At 49.9% G+C, this 10559-nt stretch overlaps 1 protein-coding gene across 1 annotated transcript; it reads left to right on the forward strand.

Moving 5' to 3' along the window:
* The first annotated feature begins 1141 nt into the window (after window positions 1-1141).
* On the forward strand, window positions 1142-10240 carry LOC307217113 (mitochondrial ubiquitin ligase activator of nfkb 1-A-like). Its single transcript, XM_079978211.1, has 5 exons — window positions 1142-1254; window positions 2864-2999; window positions 5910-5997; window positions 6841-6961; window positions 8152-10240. Exons 2-5 carry the CDS (start codon window positions 2883-2885, stop codon window positions 8876-8878), a joined length of 1053 nt encoding a protein of 350 aa, XP_079834337.1. The 5' UTR covers window positions 1142-1254; window positions 2864-2882; the 3' UTR covers window positions 8879-10240.
* Window positions 10241-10559: the final 319 nt, after the last annotated feature.

The raw sequence follows: 10559 nt of genomic DNA on the forward strand, positions 1-10559 counted from the left end.
GTGGAGTTGGAAGTGACTGCAAGCGTCATTTAGTCCATGACGGAAACCAGCCGTCATCAGAATGGTGCACAGCATAGAAAAAACACAGAGAGACAGCAGTATTTTCAGGTTGGAGGGCAGCACATTTTACTTCTCTCCTCTCCGGTATATTTTTATTATCCTTTGTCTCACAGCCTGCATGGTCATCTGCCAATGTCTCAAGTTACATCGCCCGACCATGGCTTTACAACACCCATAAGGTAAGGTAATTACTGCCCAGAGGGAACACAACTCCATATAAGGTAATACATCCAATACACTGCAAAACACAGACATGCCGGTCCGATGTCAGCGAGGCACCAGGCAGCATTTACAAACCTCTGCCATGGCTTCATGGCTCCCTCAAGTCCAACCACCTGCAAAGCATTAATTTCAACTAGATAGAATCATAGTTGGAAGGGACCCCTTAATCTGGACACAACACTTCTGTTGATGCAGCCAAGAATGAGAGAGGGAATGACATTAAACCGGCATATGAATGGCTTTAACAATGATTTATTTATTATTTGTTTTTATTTATTTCATAAAATTTATACACTGCTTGACAGTACATTTTTTAAAAAGCACCCCAGAGCGGCTTACAAAAAAAAATAGGACAAGAAAATACAAGGGGGGGGGGGAATTGCAGGAGTACCGTACTTTAAAAACATACAAAAAACTGAAATGCTAAAGCAGATCAAAACCACCTCAATTTTCTAAGCAAGAATGTTTCTAGCAGGTGCGGAAAGGGGCTCAGTGAAGGATAATTAAATGCAACAAGCTCCTCTGCCAGACCACGGTGCAAGTTCGGATAAACGGGGTAAACTTCGGGCAAGGTGAAAAATAACCTTCCCGTCGCCCTCGTCCATTTCCACGCCTCCAAATCGCTGTCAAAGCCATTTAAATGCTTGCTGGACAGACCAGCTGAGCTCGCCGCTACGCCTGATGGGATTTGTAGTCCTAGGTAACTTCGGAGCGAATCAGAACGTGCTCAGCCTATGCCGATGCCTTCCATTGGGCGATGCAGAGCATGCCGGGAGTCGTAGTCGCCGTCGCCGCGTCGCCACCAGGGCGCGAGGGCCGCTGGACTTCGCTTCCCGTGTGCCACCGCGGCGAGGGGCGGAGCAGCGTGGGTGTAACGCACTGGGCAGCTCGGCCGGGGATCTGATGCGCGTTGCTTGGTTCCGCTGGGAAAGAGGTCCGCGGAGATGGAGGTGACCGCTCTCGCGCCAGGAGGTAGGTGGGCCCGAGACCCGCCGGGCACCTGCACCTGCATGTCGACGTCGCCTTTGTACCCCACCTGTCTCGTTTCCCTTTCACCCCCCACCTCAACCCTGCGGGGTGGGTTAGTTAGGCGGACAGGCTGTCAGGTCGCCCGGCGAGCTTCGTGGCTTGAGTTGGGGCGGGATTTGAACCCAGATCCTGGACGCGGAGTTGGGTGGAGGGGGCGGGCGTGGGTGCCTCGGAGCACGTGTTTTACGGGTGGGGGGCAGGGCTGGGCTGGAGGGACTTCCCTTTCCCTGGGTGGGCAAGCATTGTGGCGCCCTCCTCTGCTGCCAGGGCCTCCCAGCCCTCTGCTCCCTCCTCTGGAGCAAGTAGTTTTCTGGTGAAGCGGTTAGATTTCTCTATTCCACACGTCAAGGCTGGGTAGACCCTTTGAAGTCAGCAGCCAGCTTATTTATTTTACCATTATATCCCACCTCCCCCCCCCCCCAGTAGGGTCAAGGTGGCGTACTTGGTACCTTCTGGTTCGTCCTCACAACAGCCCTGTGAGGTAGGCTAGGTTGAGAGACAATGACTAGCCCAGGGAACTTGGTGGCTGAGTGGGGAATTTGAACTCCGGTCTCTCCCAGGATAACTCCACATTCTAACCATTGTGTAGGTTCGTTCATTTCTGCTCCAAGTTGAACTTTGTAGAATGCAATCCAAGGTGTCTTATGTGGCTCATTAATTAAATGCAGGTCACTGGTCTAAGGTGGTTTTGCGGAGTAAAGGTGGAGGTGTTGAACCAGTAGTGCTGAACTTCTCATTCCTGTCCAGCTCCCAGAAATCTTGTTTCATCCTGGAGAGGCTGCCCTTTGGGTGTCCTTGATAGCAGCAGGACAACTGAAGGGAACTCTGAGTGGAGCATAGGACACCAAGCAAAGCTCTGCAGAAAAATCTGTCTGGCACTGCCTTCTTCCTTGTTCAGACTTGATAAAGCATATCTCGGCCTGGGTGATCCTGCCTTGTCATGTGACCAGCTTTCTGCATAAAGCGGAGGGCGGCATGTCAGCAAGAGTTTTGCAGTGCATTTATTTATTTATTTGTACTTGTAAACTGCTTAAAAAATCTCCAAGCAGTGTGTACAGCATAAAAGTGATAGGCAATATCATGAGAACAACAACAACAACAACAAAAAGAAACCACTAAAAACAGCCGCAGTAAAGGAACCATCTAAAAACGAAAGTGGATGTTCTAGAGAATAAAAACAGCACCTGACTTTGTGGGTCCGATCTTCATGTATTACAGAGGGAAGGGCATTTCATAGTATAGTGATGCCGTGAGTGGAATTTCCTCAGATAATCTAAGTGATTTTACAGATCTATAAAGGGCTAGGCAGACTTAGCATGGGGGGGGGGGGGGAAGTCCCATGTTTGATCTTGAGTCTCTCCAAGTCAGTATAGACAGCACTGAGCTACATGGGCCAGTGGTCTGACTGTAGAAGGCAGCTTCCTCTGGTGTTATTCAGACAGTGCTTGTTCTCCATGTTTCTGGACACTTCCACGTCCAAGAATCACTCTAGGCGGGAGAGGCGTTTCCTTGTTCCTGTGTAACTTGGTATCTGATTTTGTTTCTCTTCCAGCTGTCAGGAAGAAGCTCTGATGGATACTTTGCCTCTGACACCAGGAGAGCTGGTGTGTTTAGGATCCAGCCTGGCCTTCTCTGGTCTCTTTTATTACCTACACAGGAAGAAGGCCAAGGTGGTGACCAAGATCCAGGTATGCTGTTGTACATCTTGCTTCTCCCTTGCTCTTGAGAGAACAGATCAGAATGATATCTAGCATCTATACAGCTTGTCTCAAGTATTCAAAGCATTTCCTATGTTGCTTCAATCATCTTTACGATAGTACTATATGATAGTCTGGTATTTATCCACATATTGTAGCTGGAGCTCGAGGGAGTGTAGTGCTAGAACCCAGGGTGGTTAGAAGAGTTACCCAATGGTTGTCACTTCAGGACAGACACAAGATAGCATCCCTTGGCACAGCATAGAAGTGTAGAGTTGGAAGGGACCATGAGGATCATCTGGTCTTCATATATAGGAATATTTTGCCTAACATGGGGCTCAAACCAACAACTATGAGGTTAAGAGTCTTATTCTCCACCAACTCAGCAAAATTCACTACCCTGAGATTTTGGGATGGGTATGAGCTTTGATGGCTTTGGAAAGGGTTCGGTCAAATTCACAGGGGGGTAGAATTCTGCCAAGCAACTTGCAGGGTGTGGCTGGAAACTGAATGCTCGGCTAGATGGGATTTTGGCCTAAATCAGCAGAGAAGTTCTGAAGTGTGAATTGGACAGTTTTTAAGGTGGCACTTGCAGAAAAATTTGCATAGATCAGGGTTGGGGAGCCTGTGACACTCCAGATCTTGTTAGACTCCAGCTCCCATAACCTCCAGCCCACATGACCAGTTGTCAGGAACGATGGGAGTTGTAGTCCAGCAACTTCTGGAGGACCGCATGCTCCCCATCCCTGCTGTTGATGACCTTGGGGCATGGGGAGGAATGTACAGGGAGAGATTGTCCATTAGTTTTCAAGCCACACAGCACCAAATCAATGTGCTGCCTTTAACCATTAAAGCCCTACATGCCTTGGGAACCCTGTCCCTAATGGGACATCTGTTTGCTTATGTAGCTACCTCTGCTCTGAGACCACCTGTGAAAACCCTCTTCTGATTGCCACCTAATTCTGAAGCACACAGGGTGGCAATGAGGGAGATGGCCTTGTCGGTGCTCCCCCCCCCCCCCCATTTATGGAACTGTCTCTAAAGAGGCTCTCCTGATACCTACTTTAATGTCACTTTGGTCCTGGACAGAGACCTTTCAAGGCTGCAATCCTCACCCCCTGATGGAGTAATAATAATAACAATAATAATAATAATAATTTTTTATTTGTACCTCACCCTCCTCTGCCGGAGCCAGGCTCAGAGCAGCTAACATCATATAAATAATACAATATGCATAAAAACAAGCAATCAATTGATTAATATGCATCCCAAAATTAATTCAAATAAATTAAAATTAAAATAGCACAGCCAGCACCACACCTGCAGTCCAGTGGCTCACCCTGGCCAGAGCAGAAGAGGGGGGGGGTGGATAAATGCCCCTTTTTATATCATCATCATCATCATCATTTTATTATTCATATGCCAGCCATCTGACTGAGTTGCCCCAGCCACTCTGGGTGGCTTCCAGCAAAATATAGAAGTGTAATAAAACATCAAACATTAAAAACTTCCCTATACAGGGCTACCTTGAGATGTTTTCTAAAAGTCAGATACAGTGGTACCTTGGGTACATACGCTTCAGTTACATACGCTTCAGGTTACAGACTCTGCTAACCCAGAAATATTACCTCGGGTTAGGAACTTTGCTTCATGATGAGAACAGAAATCCTTCTCCTGCGGCGCGGCGGTAACAGGAGGTCCCATTAGCTAAAGTGGTGCTTCAGGTTAAGAACAGTTTCAGGTTAAGAACGGACCTCCGGAACGAATTAAGTACTTAACCTGAGGTACCACTCTAGTTATTTATTTCCTTGACATCTGGTGGGAGGGCGTTCCACAGGATGGGCACCACTGCTGAGAAGGCCCTCTGCCTGGTTCCCTGTAACTTGGCTTCTCGCGGTGAGGGAACCACCAGAAGGCCCTCGGAGCTGGACCTCAGTGTCCGGGCTGAATGATGGAGGTGTTGTGCCAACTCTCAGGCTGGTGTAGCAAAGAGGACTGGTACAGGCACATTGCCACTAGGTGACAGCATCTGAGTTCACACAGGACACTAGGGACCCTGTACTGGCGTCATCACATCCTATTCCAGGGGTTTCTGCTGGTTTCAGGCAGCTTGTTGCACTTTCTGCTTGTCTGCCATTTAGGCGGGTGCACTGGGGCGGCAGGGCCCTTGGTGACAAGGCTTCCTGCCATGGCAGGTGGGTGGAGGGGCACCCCCATGTCAATCCATCTCACTCTAACATGGAGGATGGCGGGGGCTTGGATTCTTTCTGGGCCTTTTAACATTTATAACGTTGCCGGTTTCAGCCTCCGTATAATTTGATGGTGTTTAGCTTTAGCTTGCATTTGGGTTTTTAGCTTTGATATTATTGCACTCATGCAGATACTTTTTCCTCCCTTGCCGATTAGCTGTGTTATTTTGAAATGTTTGCAATCCGCTGGTATCTTGCTATATTTTAACATTTGTTCTATATTGGATCGTCTCTCACCTAGAGGCTCATTGCACAAGAAAACTGATGAACATAAGAAATACAGTTACAGATAGGTAGCCGTGTTGGTCTGCCATAGTCAAAACAAAAAAAATTCCTTCCAGTAGCACCTTAAAGACCAACTAAGTTAGTTCTTGGTATGAGCTTTCGTGTGCATGCACACTTCTTCAGATACACTTCTTCTGAAGAAGTGTGCATGCACACGAAAGCTCATACCAAGAACTAACTTAGTTGGTCTTTAAGGTGCTACTGGAAGGAATAAGAAATACAGTTCTTATGACATAGAGAATTGACTAGAACGGTTGAATCGGAAGCTCAGGAAAGAACTTAGATTTGAACTCAGGACTTACGTAACGTTTTTTCTTATACTGCCTCTTCCATTTAAACCCTTACTTGTTTTTCTTCTTCCATGCAGGAAGCGCCAAAGCTTCAAGTCAACGACAGTCTTCCCAGCATCCTCTCTGCCACAGGAAGCAGCTGCCTAGGCTATGTTGCCATTGAAGGTAAGGGGCCCCTGAGGTTATTTTGCCTGGCTTTGGAAGCCATCAGGGCCACATCAGAGCACCTCAGCCCTTTTCTATTGCATTCAGAGTTCTTTGCACAAATTCTGCCAGGAGAAACAGCAAATCTCTGCTGTTGGGATTTATTGCAGGTTTGTAAATGGTCAGCTGTGGTGAGCAGGAATTGCCTCCAGAGACCAGGCAGAGAAATTTTTGTAAATGAGAGAGGAGGAGAACTGAATGGCACGTCTCTGTTTGGAGTCCCAGGCTTATTATATGCATTGCCTGGAATCTTGATCCAGTTGGTAGAACATGAGACTCTTAATTTCAGGGTCACGGGTTTGAGCCCTGCATTGGGCAAAAGAGTCTCGCATTGCAAGGACCCCTGTGGTTCGTTCCAGTGCTACATTTCTCTGATTCTTTGATCTTCTCTCAGTCCCTATTTCATTTAAGTGGTTCCATCTAAGTGGGTCAGAATGGGGTGGTTCTTAAACACCTGTAAATGGATGAATTAGGCTGTACTTTAACAATGGAGAGATGCAATCTCCTTCTCTTGGGGTTAGTGAGCAGGATTACACATTCTCCCCTGCCCAATATGTTGTTGCTATGAGTCACGTCCAAAAACGATGTTGCAATAAAAGCAGAGCACCTGCTTTTCATGCAGAAGGTCTCTAGTTCAACCCCTGGCATCTCCAGTTTGAAATGGGAATTGTCTCCTCTCCGAAAACCTGGAGAGGCGCTGCTGGGCAGTGCTGGTGATACCAAACTGATAGCCAGACTCAGACTCTGCAGTGAACACCCTCCCCTTCCTTTCCCGAACCCCTGTCTCCTTCTCTCCTCCTTTAGGAGTAGTCCAGCCCGTCGAGGCGGCTCTGACCAGCCCATACCATGAAGAACTGCAGGGGGTGATCGAGAGGCTGGTGCTAAAGGAGCACCGACTGATCTGGAATAGCTTGGCCCGCAGCTGGTAAGCAAGAGAGGAGCCTTCGGAGCAGCTGTTTTGAGGCAGCCCCATTGGCTGGCATGTGCTGTAGATCAGGCTGCCCAAGGAGAGCATTGGGGGTACATAGGAAGCTGCCTTACTCCGAGTCAGACCATTGATTCATCGGCTGCCTGCTCTAGCTGGCAGAGGCTCTCAGGGGTTTCAGGCAGAGAGGGCTTTCCCCAGCCCTGCCTAGATATGCTGCGCATTGAACCCTTTGACCTGATGCTTTGCTGCAGAGCTGTGGCCCTTCCTCAGGTGGGAGGTGCGCTGGCCTATCAAGGCAGAAGTAGATTCCTCAGTGCTTGGGAGTGCCGCACAAGGGATGTTGGCAGGAGGACGGGACAACCAACCTGTCAGTCATGTGACATCATGATGATATGTGATTGACAGATGGGCTGATCCACCCACCTGCCAAAGTTGGCCTTTAAAGCCTGAAAAGATTACCAAGCCCTCCTTCTGAGCATTTTCTAAAAACTCTGCAAGACCCTATTTGGCTTTTGGCAGGGCTAGAGGTATATCTTTATCAGTGGAGGGGAGCAGAAAACCCTGCCAAGTCGGATGCCAGGTACCACAGCTCAGTGTCCTAAGAATCTCTGCTTTTAAAAAGAAAAGGGAAACCAAGCATATAGCCCTTTTGGCTGTGTAAATGTCCTCACAGTCAATTGAGCATCATTTGGCGGCCCTATTTCTAGTGAGCAAGGCTTTATTTAGTGTCCTGAATTAAAGTGTCCTTTATTTAGTGTCCTGCTGCCTCCCCATAACTTGCAAATAAAAAATGACTAAGTACGCAGATGCAAACATGCTTTGTTTACACCACCAAAGCACCTTGCAGATTTAAACTTTTCTTGATGCAGAATTCATTCCCTTTTGGCAATGCAGAAATCACACAGGCCAAGGGTTTGGTGGCTGCAGCTCATTGGGAGTCTGGTTTTCATACGGATGCCCATTGCCTGTAGGTTGCAACCCTGCCTAATCCTCGGGGTGGAGCAGGCTAGAATGTGCCAGATGAGAAACGGTTAGATCAGTGCAGCCTTGCATCCTGGCAGAAGTGTTGCAGCATGAATGCCCCTGGTGGTCAGTGCTGTTTGGGGGAGATTTCAGACCGCTCCAAAGGCTGCTTCCTCGGCTGCCTTGTCCAGCCCCTCTCCTCAGAGCTCTCTACCTCGTTGCAGGACGGACAGCGAGCGGGTGGTACTGGAGCAAGTCCACACGGTGCCGTTCGTCCTGGCGTCCCCCAGCGGCAAGGCCTCGGGGCAGGTGTGTGTGGAGTCGCCCCTCCACGCCGTCGAGCTGCCCGTGGAGACGGTGTATGAGCGCTTCCAGCAGACCTCGCACGGCTTCAAGGACTTGCTCAGCCACTACCTGAGCGGGGAGAAGCCCAAGGGCTTCCTGGAGACAGAAGAGATGCTCCTGGTGGGGAGCAGCCTCACGGGCATTGGTGAGCTCACCCTGCACCGGGACGGCTCCCTCCACCTCCAGCCCCCGGCAGATGGCACCGGCTACTTCCTGCGCCTGGGGGACTGGGAAACCATCCTGGCTGACCTGCGCTCAGTCAGCAGCTTCTGGAAGTGGGCTTCGCTGCTGTGCGGCTTGGCGGCTGTGGCTGTCATCCTCCGTGCCCTTTGCCGAGCTTACCACCGTCACAAGGTGCACCAGGAGCAGGAGGCACAGCGGCAGGAGTTTGAGAACCTCCGGCGCCACCAGAATGCTGGCCTGGATCTGTCGGAAGAGCCGCCTGAGAACGCCTGCGTCATCTGCCTCACCAGCCTCCGCGAGTGCGTCCTGCTCCCTTGTGGGCACGTCTGCTGCTGCTTCCGCTGTTTCCAGGCCTTCCCCAACCGCACCTGCCCCATCTGCAGGAGCCCCATAGACCGGGTGGTCCCCCTCTATCAAGCCTGAGGGCACAGCTCTGGGTGATGTTGAAAGCGTCCCACTAGGTGCCCCCAGGAGAGCCTGCAAAGGTTAAGAGAACAGGCGTGCGATTGCATGGAAAGCAAGGGTGTCCTTTAGCCATGGAGGGGTGCAATCTCCACCTCTTGAGCTGGATGCACATTCTCCTCCACCGCCCAAAAATTATTGTTCCTAAAAGGTGTATCCAAACATGATATTGCAATAGTTAGGTCATCATCTCAGCACTCCTAGGCTGGGAAGGAGCTGCAATCTGTGTTGATCCATTGCACTTTCTGCTCAGAGGCATGGAAGGAGCCCCTGAGCTCCTTGGACCTCTCCTGCCCATGTGCCAAGTTGCCGCAAGAGACAGGAGGAGGACCTTGCAGATTTGGCAGTGGGTGAGAATCTTCACCCCCAACTTCAACTTCTTGGAATCTGGGCCACGTTCCACTCTGAGGCTACCTCTGTGAGCCCAGCTGACCACCATCTCTCCCTGCTCTGACCTCCCCGGCCCCCAAGGAAAAAGGGTCACAGTGGGTTAAAGGCAACACATTTTAAAAAAAACTTGCTGGAAGAACCACTTGTTCTCGTGCTGTACTGTAAGCCAGATTTAGATTTCGTAGTAGAGTTTTGTTTTTATGGAGCACCTCCCTCTGTTAGCAAGCAGGACACAGGAGCATTTACCTGCTTGGTGTAATGCAACGGGACTACTGTTGCAGCTGCAGGATCTGTGGGGATGACTGACCTGGCCTCACATTCGAGCAGGAAGGTTTTCAGCGTTGCACCAGCCTCATTTTAGCTGCCTTAACCTAGACAATCATCCCACAGGTAGCCAAGGTGGGAACGGGGCAAGCAGGGGTCTGCTAAAAGCAGGCCAGCAGCTGTAGGTGAAATGTGCCAACTGTACTCTAGCTCTAATCCCTTACGGTTGCAGTCCTGCACCTGGGAGCTCAGGGCAATTCCTTTCCCCGTTGAGTTGACCCAATCCCTGAGCAGCAGGCTGTTGCTCAGTCACGATCCGCCAGTGGTCCCCTTGCTCATCCTGGAATGACTTGGATCTGTTTCCCATTTCATGCAGAAGCACTCGAGGCAGAGAGTCAGGCAAGTTCTGGGTGAGCATCCCAATGTGTTGTTCAACTGGCTGATGTCTTGCTGGTGGGGACTTGCCTTCCTGGGCTGGCATCCCCCACCCCCCGAATTATTGGCATCAAGCTCCTGGTGGATTAGCAACAGGCCTTCACCTTGTCTTAGTCTTTCTTTACTGGCTGTTTGGACTGATGTGTTTGCTCTCCTCTGGGCATGAGCCGAGCACTGGCAGAGCTTCACTGAGCAAATGTGGAATCAAGGCTTATTGATAAATTGATGAATCTTCCAGAGCCTGCCTTGTCTCTTTAATCTAAACACCGCTGGAATCAAAGCAAAGGGGGGAGGAAGGGCGGACAGGATTATCTGAAGGGAGGGTCCTCATCTTTGGAAAGCAAGAACGAAACAGCAGAACTTTAGGAGGTGGAGGGGCGTAGAGGAGGAAACAAGCTTGCTCCATCTTCCTTGAGATATTTGAACATGGCTATCAGATCTTCTGTCAGTCTCCTCTTTCCCAGGCTAAACATATGCAGCTCCCTCAACCGTTTCTCATAAGGCTTAGTTTGGGGGTGCCAATTCAGCACTTTCTCGGATTCGCTCGGGCCTC

Source organism: Podarcis cretensis (assembly GCF_951804945.1).
Source record: "Podarcis cretensis genome assembly, chromosome: 5".
In the NCBI taxonomy this organism is placed as follows: Eukaryota; Metazoa; Chordata; class Lepidosauria; order Squamata; family Lacertidae; genus Podarcis; species Podarcis cretensis.